At 51.5% G+C, this 20,340-nt stretch overlaps 1 protein-coding gene across 1 annotated transcript; it reads right to left on the reverse strand.

Moving 5' to 3' along the window:
- CIMAP2 (ciliary microtubule associated protein 2) lies at positions 1-19,968 on the reverse strand. Its single transcript, XM_074377808.1, has 10 exons — positions 19,746-19,968; positions 18,826-18,913; positions 18,195-18,359; positions 17,868-17,990; positions 12,984-13,121; positions 12,704-12,847; positions 10,988-11,149; positions 9,788-9,913; positions 7,772-7,905; positions 1-73 (listed from the first exon to the last, which is right to left on the reverse strand). The coding sequence occupies exons 1-10, from the start codon at positions 19,793-19,795 to the stop codon at positions 1-3; spliced, it is 1,203 nt and encodes a 400-aa protein (XP_074233909.1). The 5' UTR covers positions 19,796-19,968.
- Between the last annotated feature and the right edge of the window lie 372 nt (positions 19,969-20,340).

Raw genomic sequence — 20,340 nt, forward strand, 5'->3', positions numbered from 1 at the left:
TTAGGGAATAGGATCTGAATTATGATCCACAGTTGGAGGGCACTTCCCCTTAGTAAAAGGTGTGATTCTTTCCCTTAAAAAAACAGAGAGAGAGAAAATGGACCTGGTGCCTTGGAAGGGAGTAAGCTTCCCTCCTTGGCGGAGCGCCTGTCGGGGGTGAGCGGGTACTGCTTGGCTGTGCTTCCTAGGGGTCCTACACTGGGTGAGAGGCCAAAATGGGTGACTTGCAGAGCTTTCCCAACAAAACAGCCTGGTTCTAAAGAGGAGATTCCTCTACTTTGCACCTGGTTTGACTCATCAGAGCCCCCACATTGGTTTGAAAGAGCTTTGAATACAAAATCCTAGCACCTGAAAGATCACCTAGCCACCCTGTGAGGGGTACTGAGGACCAGAAAAAGGAGGGAACTTGCCTGAGGTCACCCCGATGACCAGAACTCCAGCCCAGAGCCCCTGCCCACAGTCTGGTGTCCCTCCCATTGCTCTGATTCTTTCCTAAGAGTGGGACATGTGAGGATTCTAGCTTCCATCTCAGGAGCCATTTGGAAGATGGCATTTCATAAAAACCCCTTTGCTTTGTGTGTCCAACAGCATCTACCAGCCGTTATGTTGCACATATTTATGTGTTTGTTCATTGCCTGCCTTTTAAACAAGACTTTGGTTTATTTATTGATATCTCCCCTTTACCTAGACTGTCCCTGTGCTTGGAAGGTGGTGTTCACAAGTATCTGTCAAAAGAAGGCAGGCAGGAGGGAGGGCTCACAAGGCAAAAGAGCCCTTCAGTGCCATCTGCTGGATCTCCATGCCTTCTGCCCTTCACTCCTCCCCAGTCCACTGCCCCTGGCCTGGCTCAAAGCCTCCGCTCTCACTTGACACCAAGACAGCCTCCTGGTCTCTATCTGGCCCCACCCCATACCCCTACCTTACAATGCCACAGAACACGTCCTTAAAACACAAGAGTTACTTCCCGTTAAACCTTTCTGAGTGTCTGCAAGAAAATGTTTGCAAAACATATCTCTGATAAAGGATAGATGCCTTGAATATATAACAAACTCTCAAAACTTAATAGAAGAGAACAAGCAACCATTTTTTTTAATGTGCAGAAGAAGAGACACAGAGGAAGTACATGAAAAGATGCCCCACATTTTGTCGTTGGAGAAATGCAAATCCAAACCACAAGGAAATACACTTATTAGGATGGCTAAAGTTGGAAGGAAAAAAACCTAATAGCACCAATGCTGACAAAGATGTGAAGCAATTAGACCCCAAATACATTGCCGGTGGGACTATAACCTCGTACAGCCATTTCAGAAAATAACTTGGCACTTTCTTGTAAAGCTAAACACACACATACCAAGCGCCCTAGAAATTCTACTCTAGATATTTGCCAAAGAAAAACAAAAGCATATGTCTACACAAAGACCAGCGTGTGGCTGCTTATAGCCAATTTATTCAGAATTGCCCAGGCTGGGAACAACCCAAATGTCCTTTTCCTTGGAACTGGATAAACCATGGTACATTCATTCAACAGAAGACAAGTCAGCACTAGAAAGGAGCAAATTGCTGATACAAGCAGCAACCTGGATGAATCTCAAGAACACCATGCAAAATGAAACGCACATAATTCTACATACGGCATGATTCCATTTATATGACATTCTGGAAGAGGCAACACTATAGGGGTGCTGATCACATCAGTAGTTGCCAGGGGCAGGGGGAGGGGGTGGAGACTGACTACAAATGGCACAAGGAAACTTTTGGAGGTGACGCTAGTATTCTACACCTTGCGGACTCTGCACTTTTCCATCCACAGCCACACTGGATCGTGGCCACCACCCTGAAGCCCAAGGCAGGGATTAAAAATAGCACGTCAACAAGGAGGAATTGTGAGGCTCCAATGAGAACGCCTTCATCCCTCCAGACTCCAACTGTTCTTATTAACTCTTCACTCCTGCTTTTTAAAACCTTTATTTTGATTTTTAAAAAACTTCTAGAGTTGAATGATTGCTTCTTTTGGTTTCAATCTGTCTTGTTTAATATTTAAAGCAATTAAAACTATGAATACTGCATAGGTTTGGGGAGGGTATAGCTCAGTGGTAGGGTGCATGCTTAGCATGCACAAGGTCCTGGGTTCAATGTCCAGTATCTCCATTAAAAAAAAATTTAAAGACAAAAAGCAGGGAATCAAATGGGAGTTCAGTCCCTAAATATGGAGACCTCTAGGTTCTTCTCCTACCCTTACAGCCCCAGCAGTCAGGCTTGCAACCCCCAGAAGAGCATTCTCCACAACAAGGCCAAGAGAAAAATATCTAACATCACTGACATCAAATTCCCCCAGGGAAAACACCCAGCTTGGTCATCCTATGCTGAAGCCCGTGGTCAGTAAGTGTCCCAGGGCCTTTAGTGGGATTTTTAGTTGGACATGAATACGTAGTCAAAGATCACTAGATATTTGAGAAAAATTGCTAATACGGAAGATTGAGGCCAAAACAAACACATACACACACAAAGGAAATCTTGAGGGGGGAAAGGACAATGTCAGGCAAGCTTGTCTAATAATACCTTCAAAGGATGAGGAAGCACTGTATCCATGAAATAGGAGCACGTTGTTACTAAAAGGAACATTCAGAAAACAAAAAATAAGTCTTAGAAAATAAAATATGAGCCCAGAAATGAATAACTCAGTGAATGAGAGAACATTCCTCTTCACCTAAAAACGATCAGCAGCTCAGCAGTACCGAGGGCAGAACCAAGCACAGAACAGGTCTCTCAAATGAATCGATCAATGAAAGAGTGTATAAGGAAATCCTTCCCAACTTATGACCCACCTTCTGTGCCTCGCGGCACAGTCCTCCTGACCCAAGGGCCCAGTTGAATCAGGGCTTCATGAACAAGGAACCTCAGCCCCAGGGAGAATCATGCACCAGCCTGACCAACAGACAACCACAGGCACCTGTGGTTAGCTTCCATTCAGTATCATTCATAAGCCTTAATTATATATGTCCATGTCTCTGCAGGGTATACATTATTCCCCCTTTACAGATGGGAAACCTGAGGTCTGGAAGACAAAGGGTGACTCTTGGCTGGAGGTGGGTGTACAAGGAGAACCTATAATTTGTGCAGTCTGTCTTGTCCTTTTTTATTTGCTTTTTTTTTCTGATTATAAAAATAATATGTTTATTTTGAAAAATTCAAACATTTAAGAAATAAAACCAGGTAAATGCAAAAGACCTTGGTAACCCCCCAGGTGTAACCATGGTCAACAGTGTGCAGCCTAGTCTTCCATAGTGTGTTGTCCATGCATATGGCTATGTATTTTTAATGTATTGTTATTCTATTTTTAATATTAATATGTATTTATTCTTTCAGACAACGTTTATAATAAATGTATCAGATTCCCCCACCAGCCCCCTTACAATTTGATAAAAATGGCACTAAATGTGTATACTGATGAGGAAGATCACTGAGTCTTTCCATCCATGAACATAGTATTCTCTCCAGTTATTTGGGCCTTCTTTAACACCTTTTAGTAAAGGTTTATATTTTTCTTCATTTATGCCTTAAATACACCTTATTAAGTTTATCCCAATGTATTTTATTGTTTGTGTGGCTAAGAATGGAATCTTTTTCTTTTTCTCAATGAAGTTATCTATTTGTTGTGGCTGCAGTGTCAGAGGAAACTTTTTTTTTTTTTAACACACTTCACTGTACTCACTTCCTTAGCTTTACAGTTTTAAAATGAAACTTCTTGGATTTCTTTAGGTAAACACACATATCGTTATAAATTGTGATGATTTTGCTCTTCCTTACCAACATTTTAATTTCTTGTCTTACTGCATTTGCTAGCTGAATAATGCCCGTGATATAGGCATACCTGTTTTGTTCTTGACTTCATGAAAAACCTTTAGTATTTCACTATCACATTTTGTTTTGGGCCTCCTCTTTCAAAGCTCCCACCCTCCCTCAGGATTCAAATGCCCTCCTCTTTCTCCCCTGTCCCTATCAAATCTCCATCTTAGTAGAGGCTTTTCCTTGAGTCTTTGAATCTCCATCTTAGTAGAGGCTTTTCCTTGAGTCTTTGACAACAAAGTGTGATTTAAGCCAATATATTTTCTTTCCTGGATGATGTGCATTTTAAGCCTCTGGAAAGAACTTATCCCTTATATTAATGAGACAGAATTCTGCCAAGGCATAGCAGCTGCTAAAGGGTCAGGGAGCCAGCATGTACAACATACCTACAAAACACCATCCACAGGAAAGAGCACATTTACATGCATAATCTCCTTTAGTCCTCAAAGCAGACTCTACAAGGTGGTTACTTTGTTTACTCTCACTTTTCAGGAGAAAATCTGTCTCCAAGCAACCTGCCCCAGGTCACACAGCTAAGTAGGAGACACAGAATTCTAAGCCAGGTCACAAGAGAAATCCTGTAACTCTCACAAGCCTGAGTGTTGGATGTTTTAACAGCAGTGAAAGGGGCAGTTTGGACCCAAGGGGGAGTAAGATGTTCAGGGGGAGGAAGTTGAAGGTCCAATGTGGGTGGGGCATCCTTCCCTTCCCTAGAGCCCTTCACTGAGCAAACAGTATATAGGATGGGGCTTTGCTGACAGGGTGGCTGGGGAGGGGTGGCCCTGCAGGAATCAGAGCATGGCACTCTTCCCAGCAACCTTCCAAATCCTCACGTGGGCATTGGTGTGGGGAAAGCCCCCTGCTCTAGGAAGGGAAGTTCTAGGGGATTCTAGTTCCAGCTCTGCCACTACCAGCCGTGTGACCTGCGGCAAGCTGCTCCTCTCTCTGGTCCTGGTTGAACACTAGTCAAGAAGGCTAACCACCTTGGGCTCAAAAGGCAAAGAACATGCTTTTGCACACTAAAAGTGGTCCATATGGTTTTCAATCAAACAAGGCAGATGAATTCGTGCATTTACCTCTGTTCCCTCTATTCCTTCCTGTAATTCAGTAAAAGCACTATAAAGGAATTCTTTTTAAATAGACACACAAGAAAAGGAGGGGAAATATCAAAGGACAAGGGTGTTAACATATTTAGGGGAAATGCAAAGTGCAGGGAGCCGTCAGCAGAGCTGAGAGAGTCAAAGAGCAAGCTGCCTGCAGTAGGGGAGCCAAAGAGAAGCTTGCCAGCTCCTGCCACAAGCCCCAGGGAGGCCCAGGAATTGGAGTAGAGACACCAGTATCTCAAAAAGCAGGCACAAGACTGATGACTGAAAACAAGGGGAAACTTAGACACTCCCCACCACACACTCTTCACCCACCCAGCAGGAGACTAGTATTCAGAGAGGCTGGGGGTGGGGAGACCAGCTCAGTGGAAGGTGGGCAGACAGGCACCATAGTGAGAATAGAGGGAGGAGGTGGAAGTCCCTATACTGATGGAGACTCCCAACCTCCTTCCCCTAAACACCAGCAACCCCACTCACCACCATCCCCTACCCCCCAGGATGCAGGATCCTTTTCTAGAGAAGTTGAATGGTCCCAGAGAAAATACCTAGAAACATTGACATTGAGGGTCTCCCAACAGAATCCCCATCCCCTCACTCCCAGTGAGACAGGACAGAAGGGGGCAGGGCACAGCCATTCAAGGAATGACAGCAATTAACACCAAAATGGTGGAAGAGTCAACTCCCAGTTGGCCTTGAGGATTAAGATAGCAGGAGGTTTGACTTCTAATAGACCTTGAGCTTCATTATATGCTCATTGTAACATATTAGCATGGTGAATAACATGCCCGCAGGTGCCATGACAGTCCCAAGGCTAGCCACAAAAGGTCAGAGTGGGTGGTAGCCCAGTTCCTGGGAATCTCAGCCCCTTCCCCCAGGGTAGTTGGAAGGGTCCCACCTGCAGGGGGGTGAAGCTACTGAGCCCATAAAAACTGGCAACACCACACCTAGCAGCCCTTTTTCACTCCCTCCTCTTTGGAGACGGCCCCGTACTCTGTCTATGGAGTGTGTACCTACTTTTACTTTAACCCGAGCACCCAACCCCCACACCTCGTGGCCTTTCTCTTGCCTTTTGAAACAGCCTACACCCTATGCAGTATGTATCTCTCTAAATAAATCTACCTGTACTCAACTGTGGCTCACACTTGAATTCTTTCCTGCACGAAGCCAAGGACCCACACTTGGTGGGGCACATCCCAGGGACTCAAGACCTGGGACATGGCCCCCCACAAGCCCCACATCCATTTTTCCTTCATCACCAGTGAAGGCCTACCCAGACTCATAGCATTTTTTAGTGATTTCCTCTCAAATATGAACAAGTGAAAGAAGAAAAGGAACAGGGAAGAAGTGGAGGTAATGCAGGGAATGGAAGGAAACTGAAGGAAGACTGTCACTGCCATCCCTAGATGAATGAACACAGTGCACACATGGCACGGAACTGGAGGCTAGTTAAGCGGGGGAAATGCACTCCACAACACAAAAGAACTCTCAGAAACTAAAAAAGATGAAAGCCAAATTTTCAAAAGACAATAGCAGGGTTCGAATAAAAGGACGAGGAAGATTTACCAGAAAGTAGGATAGAAAAAGCAGAAATAGGAAAGAAGGGGAAAAAAAAGAAAACCAGAGCATCAAACCAGAATGTCTACCAACCAAAGAGAGGAGTGAAAACAGACAGGAGGAAGCCACCAAGCACAAGAACACAAAAAATTTTCCCAGAATAGAAGGTCCTGAGTCTCCAGAAGGAAGGAATCCATTAAGTACCCAAAACAATGGAGGAAAGCAGACTCACAGTAACACCCATCGTCATGAAATTTCAGAACACAAGGGACACAGAGAAGATCCTACAAGCTTCCAGAGAGGAAGGTGCAGTTTATATACAAAGGACAGGAAACTAAGATAGCATCAGAATTCTCAAACAACCATGCTTGAGGCTTGAAGGCAATGCAGCAAAGCCTTCAAAATTCCCAGGGAAAATTATTTCCAACTAAAATATTATTTCCAACCAGACTACTGATCAGCTGTGCAGGGAGAAAAAAGAATCTTTTTCTGGCTTGCTGTCTATCAAAAACGTTACCTCCTAAGGAATCCACCAGAACAAAGGTGTTGATCAAGAAAGAAGATACAGGACTACTTTGATAAAACATATTTAAAAGCTGGTTTTCCCTGAGAGATCTGGCCCCCAGAATCTGGTCTCCAGGCCCTCACCAGAATTTCCAGTGACGGAATGACAGAGTTTCCCATTCTATAGTGCGTGCTTATTCGCATTTTAACATTTCTGAAATTGAGATTATATGGCAACTGATGGCAACTTAGGTCAATAAAACATGGCACAGCTAATTTTTGCGTGCTGTTTTAGCCACAGAATTCCACGTATTTTTTCTTTAGGCTTCACAGCAACCCTATAAGATGAGTTTTACCAACCCTGTTTTGAATGCCAAGAAACAGATCCCCTGTGATGAAGCCACACGAGGCAATCCTAGACTGCGTGGGTTGTGGGTAGAGGTGTTAGCATTTATTGAGTTCCTTTTCTCTTTACCATCAGCTTTAAACAAGAGTATCTCATTTGGGTCTCCACAGTCCTCTGCTCATTTGACAGTTAAGGGAAGTGAGGCTTAGAGAGGTTAAGTAACGTGCCCCACCTCACACAGCCAGTAAGCATCAGAGCCAGGATCTGAACTCTTCCTACAGACAGGTGTTTGGCTGGCACTAGGGGCAGCATCTGTGTTCCCACGGGAACCAAGCACAAGATGGGGGATTCCCCAGCCCAGCCCAGAGTGAGGCCCTCTGTGCCCTCGCCCCTCTGCTGGAGCTCCAGCGGCACTCACTGCATGAACCTGTCCCGGGCAGGGTCCGAGGGGTAGCGCTTGGATCCGCCCATGAACAGGGACCGGTACCGCTGCCGATGGTCATTTGTCTCTAACAGCCTGGTGTTGAGGTAGCGACCCACACCTACGGGGTTCTGCACCGGAAGAGGAGACAGGACATTAGCAAACCAGATGCCTGGCTTGGAGACTTGATCTCAGCCTCCTTGCCTCCTCACAGACTCCTCCCTGCTCTATCTGTTAAAGGTTGAATTATGTTCCCCAAAGAGATATATGGAAGTCCTAACCCCCAGTACCTCAGAGAATGGACTTGTTTGGAAATAGCTGCAGATGTAATCAGTTGAGATGAGGTCATAGTGGAGTAGGGTGGGCCCTTAATCCAATGTAACCAGTGTAACGAGTGACAGCTCTAGAAAATCAATACACCAGCCCACCCAGAAACCCAGGTGGTGCATATGAGAGGCACCAACGGAGGGGCCCAGAGAGGAGATGTAGCCTGCCCAGGGTGACCAGTGAAGACAGGAGAGTGACAGGATGCAGGAACCGGCCATCTGCACAGGATCTGTCCCAAGGGTAGACTGGGAGACGTTAGAAATCAGGCACTAGTCCAATGTGAAGCCAGACTTGCCACCAACAAGGGAAAGACCTGTCTTGCCAGGGAGCAGGCTCCTGGCCAGGGTGTGCAGGCAGAGGGACACTCCTGCCCTGGAATAGGGCGAACTCAGCCTCTGGACCGGACCTCACATCGGCCCTCCCACTTTGGAGTGGCTAGCCCTGTGGTAGCGACATGGTCATTTGGCTCTTGTCTAAACATCTTATTTGGGGTCCCCAAGCGAAGATCCTCTCCCCTGCAGCAGGTACAGGCTGGAGGCAGGAAAAGGGAAGGTACGGGAGACTTGAGCAGCTGGACCTCATAAGAACCGAGTAGGGCAGGCAGGGTGTGGGCACACTGGGGCCAAGTCATTGCTCGGGAAGCGAGGAAGTGGAATGGAATGGAAAGAGCTCGGGGTGGGGGGGGGGGTAGGGCAGGGGGAGCTTCGTGGGAAGGCAGTCAGGTTATAAGCAAGATGTTCCTAGGGAAATCAGGAGAAATACACAGCTTAAAACTACACAGCTGTTCAAAACCAGGCAAAACAAACCTGTGTTACTGGAAGTCAGGACAGGGAGAGAGGTCGGGGGTGGCCCTAGGGTGCCAGAAATGTGCTCTTCAGTGCTCTGGGGGTGGTTCCACTGTGGGCCCATTTTGTGATAATTCATGAAGCTGTTCACTTAGAACTCACAAACATTTCTGTGTGGTTATTAGACCGCAATAAAAGATGTGCTTACAAACTGAAGGGTAGGAATAAGAAACAGGATGAGGCTGATGCCCTGTGCCATTTGGTGAATGAAGAAGGCAGACACAGGAACCCAAGAACTTGGTGTCTTACAAGAACACCAACAAACTGAAGATTGCATTACACACTCAGGATGGATGGCTGCCTCTGGGGAGTGGGGAAGAGGGGAAGAGACAGAGGAGTCCTTGCTCAACCAGGGATGAGGAATGGGCCAACTCTCCCCGCTGCCCCTGAGGCCCCAAGACAAACACAAAGAGAATGGAGGGAGCACTCCCCTAGGAAAATAAGAGCGTGGAAGGGCTCTGGGGTGATGTCCCTTTAGCACAGTGATTTTCAAATTGTGGTCCCTGGAACAGCAGTATCCACATCACCTGGGAACTCGTTACAAATGCAAATTCCAGGCCTCACTCCAGGCGTACTGAATCAGAAGCTCTGGCATGGAGCCCGGCCACCTGTGTTCTAGCAAGCCCTCCAGATGATGCTCATGCCTGCTCAAGTTTGAAAACCACTGCCTTAGAGAAACGAGACAGCGGGAGTGGGTGTTAGTCCCCAGCAGAGAAAGGAGGTGGGATCCGACTCCCTGAGAGCATCAGTTCCCAGGGAGAAGGAGGCCTGGGAGCTGCCTGCAGAGGCAAGAGACAACTTCCTGCTCATCACCATGTATGCCCCACCCAGACCCACTCACCCAGCTTCCCAAAATCATCTGATAGTCCTGTATGCCTATCCGCTTGGAGGACAGCAGGAATGGTGGCTGCTTGATGTGTCTGCATTCCTTCTCTGGAGGAAGCCACATACCTGGACCAGACGTGGCCTAGGGGTAAGGAACGAAGGCTGAAAGCTGGAGAGGTCTTGATGGTCAGTCTGGGGCCAGGGCAGGTGAGGGCTCCAGGCAGCTGACCTCACCCACCTGGCAGCCCTGGGTCTTGAGCCAAGGACTGGGGAAGGTACTCAGCCACCTCCCAACTCACCAGGAGCCCATTCTCCGGGGATGAAGGGGCCCAGAGGTGCCCTCAGGACCCATGCCACCCACTCTGTCCCCCACCCATCAGCCTGACACCTCTTTCCAGGTTTCCAAGGGCCCTCCCAGTGTGTCAGGGTCCAGAGAAATGCTCCAGACCCCATCCTGAGGAGCAGAAGCCACACAGGCTTAGGAGCTGGAAGAGCTGGGTTCTAATCTTGCCTCCTTCTCCCCCTTGGGGAGCCTGGGCAAATCCCTTCCTATCCCTGGGCCTCAGTTTCCTTTTGTGAAATGCAAATGATGATCCCTTCCTCAGTGGCCCAGAGCAGGCATTCAGGAAACGTTGGAACCCTTTTTCATTCTTCTGGACCCAACCCCTTCCCAAGCCCTTAGCAGCTCCCCACTCCCCTTCCCGAGGAGGTGGGGCAGACCCTGCTTGAAGGGCCGACTAAAAGCCCAGGGCCTACTCAGACCACTGGCTGCCGAGCCCCCAGAGAGGAGCCCACCAGTCCCATGGACAGAGCAGGTGTGTGTCCCTCTGTCCGGGCATGCACCTTATCCACACTCCGCCCTGCAGCAGTCTTCCCCTTGGCCTCTCTGCGGGGGAGGGGGCGGGGGCAGAGATTAGTGGCGGCTGGACTCTCCCCTGGTGCCAGGCTCCATGCCACAGGCTCTAGGACTTAACCTCACTGAATTCTCACAGACACCAGGTTTCGCTCCTGGGACAAGCGTGTGAACTGAGGTTCAGAGAGTAAGAGAGACTGACCCAGTGTGACCAGTAAGTGCAAGACCAGAACTGGGAAGCAGGTAGGTCTGACACCCAAGGCGGAGCTTTCCCCTGAAATAGCCACCCCCCAACCCTGCCCCTGCAGGAGAGCCCTCTTCCAAGAGAATAAGGAAGGCAGGCCATGGTTGGGGGGCACTAACTAGCTTTCGGGGACACTGGCTAAGGGTGGCCCAGTAAATTCTTTCTGTAGGGGTTTCTGGGTTGCGGGGAAGTTTTGAAAAAACTCCACGCTTCTTATTGTGACGTGAGTTCAGTTCTTCCACGAAGCTCTTGAAATTCATCAGTTCCCTGGGCTTTTTTTTCTGAGAAACAGAGGAAAAAAAGGTATCTGTTATGCCAGGAAAAGCAAGAGCAGAGCCGAGTTTCTGGACCCTCACCAGCAATCAGACAGGCAGGTCGTCCAGTGAGGCATCAACCTCTCCTGTCTGCCAGTGTCCCATGGCCAGGCCAGCCCAGCCCAACCTGGGCGACGGAGATACAGCCCCCCAGGAAGGGGTGGGGCCAGTCTGACAGCATCTCTAACAGCCCCTTCTGCGTGCCACACCCTGCAACCAGCTTGCTTCATCTACTTCTTGTTTCTTTCTCTCGTTTCATGGACATTTACTGAGCCGGGTGCTGTTCTAAGCAGGAGCACGATAGTCCAAATATTTAAAAACCAGAATGATGCAGGAACCCACAGGATACTTAGGGCAGTGAAACTACTCTGTGTGATACCATACTGGTTGGGACTTGTTATTTTACATTTGTCCAGACCCACAGAACGTACACCACCAGGAATGAACCCTAATGTAAATGATGGGCTTTGGACAGTAATGATGCAGATTCATCGACTGTAACAAATGTTCCGCTCTGGGGCGGATGATTGACAGTGGGGAGGCTGGGTGTGTAGCGAGGACAGAGGATGCATGGGAACTCTACTTTCTGCTCAATTTTGCTGTGAACCTAAAACTGCTCTTAAAAAAAAAAAAAAGTCTATTAAGTTTTAGATAACACAAATTACCATATGGCCTGGGCATTGGCTGTAGGGCTTGAGGAGGGTCCAAGGCCCCTGCTATGCTGGGCAGGACACCTTAGTAGCTGGTCATGAGGAGGCCTGGGAGGCCCCGGGGAGGAGCCAGGTTGTAGGACTCATTCAATGGCATTTTACCAGCTGGTCCAGAAGTATTTCAACATTCTACCTCCCCATTTCCTAGCACTCCCAATGCCCTTTACCGTAGCACCAACTCCCTGTTAACACTCTATATTGTTTTCATTCATGTTTATGTTTACCTTTCCACTAGAATGTAAGCACCACGGGGGCAGGTTCCCCTGCACCTGGACAATGATCTGGCCCAAGGTATACATGAGCGAATGCAGAGTGGAGACAGACGGGTAGTGAGATAAATACTTAAAGTTCCATTGCTATGAAGGCAAAGCACAAAGTGCTAGAGATCACATAACAGAAACTTGATGGGTGCAGGAAAGGGGGCATTGAGCTAAAATTGGACCCCTCCCGGCCCTCCAGTTCTCTGCCTCGTTAACAGCACTGCCACTAACCCAGACAGCTTAGCTGGGTCTGCGGTGCCTGGGAAGTGTCTCCAAAACAGCAGGATGCCCAGGCCTGCGCTGCAGAGGTCCCTGCAGGCCTGGCGGCCAGTCTCCCCTCCAGGCCTCACACTGCGGCCACCTGCAGCTTCTCTGCAGTTCATGCTGGTGCACAGGAGAGAGAACTGGCAGTGAAGTCATGCAGACACCCTGGGGTTCAAGTCCCGGCTCTGTCCAGGGCCCTGCGCAAAGCCTAGCACACAGGGTGGTGCGGAAAAGAGAGGCCCATCTTCCTTTGGGGAATGCACTCCCACAGCCCCCCGGGTACACACCTGCACAGAGTGATATCCAAAAGGCTGGGGCTTGCTTCGGTCACCAGAGAACGTGTCATAGAGGCTTCGGGTGCCCGTGGATTGTGCCAGGTACGCCTCGATGCCACTTTTGATGGTGTAGGTGCCAGGGGCCAGACCACTCCCCTGGAAGGGAGCACAGAGGACAATCCCTGCAGGTCCGTCGCCCCCTCCTCAGGGCTGCGGGGTCCCCATGCGCCCTGGGAGTCTCCCTCAAGGCTTCACAGGAAGGCAGGTGAGGCCTGGCCAGGTAGGGTGATACCTGGTGAGCCAAGGGGGGTGGCTTGTTGGTCATCCTGCACATGAGGCCCTCAGAATGAGACCGGTTCCAGGCACTCTCCTCCAGTTTCGTGTAGGGGTTGCCCTTCTCCCCGTAATTTCCAGGGCCTGGATAGTAGTTCTGGCCGGGGAAGGAAGGGACATAAAGGCCATTAGTCCCACTCCTTGTGCTGCTGAGTGCACCTGAGGAAGAGATGCCCTGCAGAGGGGACTGGGACTGTCAGAGCCCCCAGCACTGCACTGTTGGCCTCTGAGCCTCCACCGCTGCTCAGACCTTCAGTCCCAGGTTCAGACTCTTTACTGGGGCCCCACCTGTCTGCCCAACTTATCCCACCTGCTCCCTTCCTACATCTGACACTTCAGCCAAAGTGGGCTCCATGCTGGTCCCCAAACACATGCCATTCTGCCAACCTCCTTGCCTTTGCTTCTGCCATTACTGCCACCCAAAATGCCCTTCCTGCCTTCTTGACCTTGGAAAATTCTGCTAACCCTGCAACACCAGCGTGAATGTCATCTCTCCTGGGAATGAAGTCCTCCTTCCCCTCTCACTCCAGACAGCTGCTTACTTTGGTGGTCTCAGAAACCCCATCCACGACACCCCTGTGTCACAGCCCTGCATTTACATGAATGGGTTTCTCCCTGTGCTGTGAGCAGTGCTTGTGGCCTGGAGGGATCTGAAGTCCCAGATTCAAATCCTGACTCTGCTTCTTCCTAGCTGAGTGGCCTCAGGCACACCACCTAATTTTTCTTAGCCCCATGGGTCCATATATTTAGCATAGGGATAGCTGTACTTTCCCAGGGTAATGAGGCTGAAATGAAATAATGTTATAAAGCTGCCTGCATGTGCCCAGTCCATAGTGGGCACCAATGCCAGATAAGTTAGGGTGGGGTGGCTGTCTTTGTGGGAGGGGGCAGAAGAAGGAAGTAAGAGAGGTTGAGAACTGTGGCTGGAATGATCACCTGGGGCCTCAACTGCCAGGGTCAGAAATCTAGCCTTTGTACGTGGGGTAAGGATTTCCACCCTGCACTGTAGCTGGGTGGGTGGGTGGGTCTTTGGGTCAAGACCTGGTAGGATGTTTGCTGTTGCTTTGCACCTTTTAGCCACATGGGGTCGCTGCCTCTCCATGGATGGCTCAACCCTGCCCACCTCCAGAAGCTGCCCAGGACTGCAGGAAGAGGCATGGAACTCTGAGGTGGGGAGAGTCAGGCTACTGCAGGCATCAGATTTGCTTGCTCTCAGAGGAAGAAGGCTTCCCTTGCCTCCTTCCAGGGCCTGAGATATCCAGGTGTGTTCAGGAGAAAAGCCCCAATGTAGGAAGGTGGGTCCGGGCATCAGGTGTCAGGTGCTTCACAAGCGTTACTTAACATCTTTGTCCTGGAGGCTACCTGATGAGATCAAATCAGTGCCATTCGCAATCAACAGATGGAAAAACTGAGTCTCAGAGAGGCAAACCTCCGGTCAAGGTCCCACCTCCAGAAAAGGGCAGCACAAGGGTTCCAACTGCAAAATCCCTGCATGAGTTTTCTGAGCCTCTACTGATTGCCAGGCATTGTGCAGGCACTGGGGGCCGGAGGGCAATGAGCTCATCTCCGGAGACCTTAGAGGTGAGGATTATAACAAAGGGGTGAGAGCAGCCGCTGCTCCCTGCGGAGCTCACAGACCAGGTGGAGCCCAGTGCTGGGCGCTCTGTCAACAAAGCATAAGATATTGTTTTAACAGGACTCTGAAGAAAGACAAGGATCCCAGAAGACAGGTGAGAGAGAGGCAGGTCCCCCCTGGTAGAGGGGCAAAGGCAAGGGGGCCAGAACAGCAGCACCCTTGAGACAGGTTTGGTGGGAAGGAGTTAGGAAGACCCTGAAGGCTGCACTGGGGAGTCCAGACCTGATTCTGAGATGTGCGGGTGCTAAGGAAGGTGACTTGGGCAATGGTAGGCGACCAGGAAATCAGTCATGAGGCTGGGCTGGAAGTGGGGAGGGGAGCATTGCCTAGGCCTGGGTGGAGGCCATGGGAATGGAAGGAGGACAGGAGGCAGATCCCCACGACTGCGGGAACAAGGTGCCGCTGGGTTTCTGGCTCTGGCCACTGGGTGGTGCCATTCCCTGGGAAGAGCAGGCCTGAGGGAGACGCTGACCTGGGGGCAGGGAGGCAGGCAGAGTTTGAGGGTCCTGGGGGGCCCTGGGGTAGGGATCTGGAGCTCTGCGCATGGAGCCTGGCTGGGCAAGAGAGATCCCCCCCAAAGAGTGGCAGGGAAGACGGGGCTGGGAGAGAGGAGCCCTGGAGGGAGACTGGCAGAGGAACTCCAGGGCTGCAGAGCCCAGCATCCCCAGAGCCAAGAGAAGGCAGAGGGCACTAGGGAGGGAGTGGAGGCAGAGCCCAGTGCCAGAGGAGAGGGCACTGGCTTTGCAAGGGTGTGGTTCAACAGCCCCCTCCTCCCTGGGGAAGGATTCACCAAGCCCAGGAGCAGGCACCCACAGCTTTGGCATTGGCACTGGGGAGACTCCCAAGGAGAAGTCAGCACCCCACGCAGGTGGCATTTGTAGGCCTGTCCCAGCAGCAAGGGGGACAACTGGAGGGAGCAGAGACCAGAGGAGGCCATCAAGTTCCCAGCCCAGGTCTCACAGCAAGATGGCGGCTGAGAAAACCAGGCCTTGGCTGTGACCTCCCCAGCGGCTGTCTTCTGCCCACAAGGGCAGTGCCACCTCCTTGAACTTACCGTCCAGCCCTGAGCCTGGGAGAGTGGCTTGGAGAAATCCCGCAGGGCCCAGTGAGGTTACTGCAGGGGCAGATATGGGGACCAGAGGGGAGAAGAGAGCTGGAAAGGAGAGACAGGCCATGGGACCTTCATTCTGCACAGCCAACACTCACTGATGCCCCAGAGCTGGGGGTCGGGGCACACGAGGAAACAGACAGCATCTGATTTGTTCCCTGAACCCCTCCACCATCAGCGGGGCTGGGCCTGACCTTAGACCCTGCCCCCCCACAGACTGTCAAGGAACAAAATCCAAGTGAGTCAAGCCTATGGGTGAAACATAATGGTTATGTGTGGACAACTTGGATTCAAATCTGTCCTCTGCCACTTAGTAGCTCTGTGACCTTAGGCAGTCACTAAACCTCTCTGTGCTTGTTTTCTCGTCTGTGAAGTGGGGCTGATAGTGCCTGCTTCAGGGGGTTAGGTTGTGAGGATTACATTAATTAGTACACTCAAGTGCTTAGAAGGGTGTCTGGCACATGGTAGGTGCTAAGTGTCAGCTGTCATTACTTTAGCTGTCATGACTCATCTTTAAATGCCTCCAGGCACTCCCTGCTACAGCGCAGTTACAGCTTCTGCACCTGAGGATGCCTGCGCCTGTCCCCCGAACATGGCAAGGAGTAATTTCCAGGTTTCATTGAAGGTTTGGAGGTGGTGAGGTGTAGGAGAAAGGCCCTGGTTTTGGGTAGGATGTTCCACTGGGGCAAGATGTTTATCTTCTCTGAGCTCCAGGGCCTTGTCTGGAGTGGCTGTAAAAAGTTAGAATGTTTTGGAATACCTGGTACTTAGGAGGCAGGCCTGCACTTGGTCCACGGAGACTCTGCTCTGTGCCAGGCACACTGCTAAGACCTGGGAATTTTGCAGTGAGCGAACCGGGCAGGTGTGGTCCACCCTCAGGGGCTGCTGTGCCGTCAGGGAGAGACACCAAACACACAACCACAATCGGGACTCCTGGGAAGGGAGGTGTCACCTTATGGGGTCAGGTCAGACCTTGGAGCTGAGAGCCGAGGGATGAGTAGGTCCTTAGGTGAAGGGGTCACCGAGGGAGGAGTGGCATTCCTGGTAAGAAGGAACAGCAGGAGCAAAGCTCCCACTGAAGGCACTGAGGGCGCATTTGAGGAGTAGGAGGACAAGGCTGTCCGGTGGAGAGCACCAGGGCCAGGGGAGGAGGGGCAGTCAGCAAACAGCAGAGCTTGTTCCATGTGGGTGTGAGTCCTGCCCCCTTCCCCGTGACCTTACTGAGCTTGAAACTCACTCAGTGCCCTCCACACACAGGACGACCATCCTGACCCACACCAATGCCACTGCAGTCCCTCTCAGCACTATTGCCCCCCATCTGGACGTCTCCAACCCCTACCTCCACAAGCGCGTATGTCAGCCCTCCCCGTGTCAAAACCCTCCACTGTCCTCCCACAGCACTTGGCATCCAACCCGAGGCTCCCACCTTGTCCGAATGTCCTCGTGCCCTGGTCCACACTTCTCTGCTCTCTCCTCTTCCTGCCCTCACCCTCAGATTCTGAGTCTCTGTGGCTCACCTACCACTGGTTTTGCTCAAATGCCACCTCCTCCCAGAGGTCTTCCCTGAATACTCTGTAAATAGCACCACCATCCTTCACCATCTCTCCCTGTCTCATTTTTCCTCATGGCCCTGATTATATTCGAGTTGCTTCTTTGTGCTCTTGTTTCTACCATGAGGACCACAGCTCCCTGAGGGCAGAGACTTTGTCTTTGTCACTGCAGGATCCCCAGGGCCTGGTACATGGCACTAGGGGGCGCTCAACCATTATCTGCTGCCTAAATGGATGGCTATATAGATGGATGAGTATGTTGAGCACCTAATGCATGCTGGGCTCTGTACTAGGGACTCAAAGATGAACCAGATCCATCGCTGCCAGCAGTGAGTCCTGGTCTGGTAGAGGAGATGCAGGAACAGCCAGTGGGCTCAAAGTTGTGGCCCTGGAAAGCAGGGGGCTGTGGAGTCCCAGAGGAGAGCCTAGCCAAGACTGGGAGGGAGACAGCACGAGGAAGGGTGCTTCCAGTACCACCCAGGCTGCATGCTCCTGGGACAGAGAGTGGCAGTAGGGCAGGGGTTCCAGTCCGTGTATGAGACCACCTACCCCAATGAGTCCTCGGAAGCGAATCTCCCCAGAGCTGAGCAGCCCCCGAGTGCTGCCCGGTTTCTGCTGCAGCTGTTCTAAGAAGTCTTTGAAGTTGTAGGAGCCAGGCCCCAGCTTCTCTTTCTGCCCCAAGAGAAGAGAGCAGAGGTGAAAACTTTAAACTTAGGAATGCCCATGTGGGGAAGAGCCCAGGGGATGATGTGTTCCTTAAAGGATGAGCTCTACCTGGACCTGGGAGGGCACTGCAGGCCACCTTGGGGGCAGCTAGGACTGGACAGAAGGATCTGGCACCAGAGGTGGGGTGGGGCATGGTCCCGGGGGCCTCACCTGCAGCTGCTTCTCTCTCATGATGGTCTGGTACTGGAAGTGGGGCAGCTGGGTCAGCCGGGTGGCTTCCTGGGCCCTGGCCCAGCCTGTGCCCACCTCCTTCTTCAGCTTCTTCTTGCTGAAGCAGGTCTCCTTGCAGCCATAGGACCCAGGTCCTATGTGGGACTGCGTCAGAGCACAGTCAGAGCGGGGACCAGCCACACCCACCAGCCCACCTACAGAGCAAGTCCCTACCAAGCTGTCACCCTGGCCTGGGGATGGACAGGCAATGCCCCTCTGGGATCCCATCCCCCAGCACCAAGCCTGGCACCGAAGGGCATGGCACTCAAGGTGCAACCATGACTTCCCCTATCCTTGGGCACCTTCCATTTCACAGAGGGGTACTAACCCATTCAAGGGCCTAGAGCCAGTCAGTGCAAGAGCTGGAAATGGAGCCCTGGTCTCTGTGGCCCCGACCCATGCTGTTTTCACGGCAGTTTTGCGTTTATCAAACACGTCAAGGCCACAAGCTCTGGGCTGTGGACTGAGGGCACAGAGGGGTGTGGGGCATGGCTCATCCACCATGGTGGGGGGCACTTAGAGGGGCAGTGGCCAGAGCACTGGGAGAGTCAGGGGAGGTCCACAAACTCACCACGTCTATGGAATAAGCCCTGGAGTACGGGGCCTCTGTGAAGGTGCTGAACTTCTTCTGGTTGGGATAAACAGCGGAGACATCAAACCTGGGATGGAAGGACACCCCGTGAGAGGGCAATGCTTGGCACCCAGCCCTGGCGTGGGCAGTTCTGGCGGGTGGGGGAGTTGGCATTCTAGGGCAGGTGACTCTGGAGCTGGCCCATGAAGGATAAGCAGGGCTGCTTCCACCCTGGGGTCTTCATCCTTCCAGGTTCCCTCTCCCTAGATTCCACCCTTGCCTGGTCACGTCACCCCCTGCTGGCAGCCTTGACTCAAAAGTCACCTTCTCAGTGCAGCCCCCACCTTGCCCTCCAGCACTTGCCAGCTCCTCCTCCCAGTTTCCTTTTCCTCCATAGCCCTCATCACTATCCAACATTTTATATACTTTTCTTTTTTATTATCTACTCCAAGCACCCCTCCCACAAGAATGCAAGCTCATGAACAAGGGTTTTGCTGTTTTGTTCACTGTTCTATTCCCAGATGGTGGAGCTGTGCCTGGCACACAGTAGGTGATTATATGTATATCGCAGGTGGTATACATATACAGGATGTGTATCATTTGTATGTATGAATGAAGACAGACACCTGGGCTGAAATCCTGCGCATGACTTTCGAGCTGAGTGACCTCCTATAGGCCAGGCCTCTTGGCCTCTCTGAGCAGCACATAGTAGGTGCTCCTAAAATGGTTTTAAATAACTTAATAACGATGGTAAAAGTACTCTGGGCAGGGAAGTGCAGCAGGCAGGAGGGGCAGAGAAAGACCTGCCCCCGCACTCCTCACTGCCAGCCCTCCCCCTCCCTTGGCTCCCCCTTCCCTAGGCTGCAGCCCCCGCATCGGTGGGCGCTCTCTCCCCACCCCCCACCCCCGCCGCACCCTACCTGTGGCTCTGCACCCCGAAGGGCGCCCCAGTGAACCACTTGGTGGCCATGGCGCTCGCCGGTCCCACCGCAGCGTGGTCCTCGCGGGACTCCGACTGGGGGACTCCGACTGGGGGACTCCAGACTCCTCCGCGCCCGCAGGGCGGGCTGGCCGCTGCCCCACCGCCACCTTGCTACCGCTGCCACGGCAACCAGGGCCTTGTGATTTGTGACCCTCCAGAGGACCGTGCGCTGCGTACCTGCCCTCCTGGCGTCCCTGCTAGTGCGCGGCAGGATCCCTGGACTTTTCCATTTGGCTATGCAAATTTTCACCGCTACCGTTGCCAGAAATCTCCCTGAGGCTTGCAGACTTAATGGCCCCCATGGTGGTTAATACGGATGCCATTTGATCGGGTTTTATATCATTTGCTGAGGAACTGTTTCTGATTTCTTGCTTTATCCCAGCGCTCGGCATGGGGCTTGGTAGAGCGGAAAGGCCTCTTAATGTGCACCTTATGCTGGTGGGAGCACTGAGGTCCACAGAGAGGGCTTGACTTGGGCAAAGGGCATCCCGTTCTTTGTCGACTGAGGAGGGAAGGAGGAGAAAGAGGGAACC

This window comes from Camelus bactrianus, chromosome 13, assembly GCF_048773025.1.
Source record: "Camelus bactrianus isolate YW-2024 breed Bactrian camel chromosome 13, ASM4877302v1, whole genome shotgun sequence".
Taxonomy (NCBI): Eukaryota; Metazoa; Chordata; class Mammalia; order Artiodactyla; family Camelidae; genus Camelus; species Camelus bactrianus.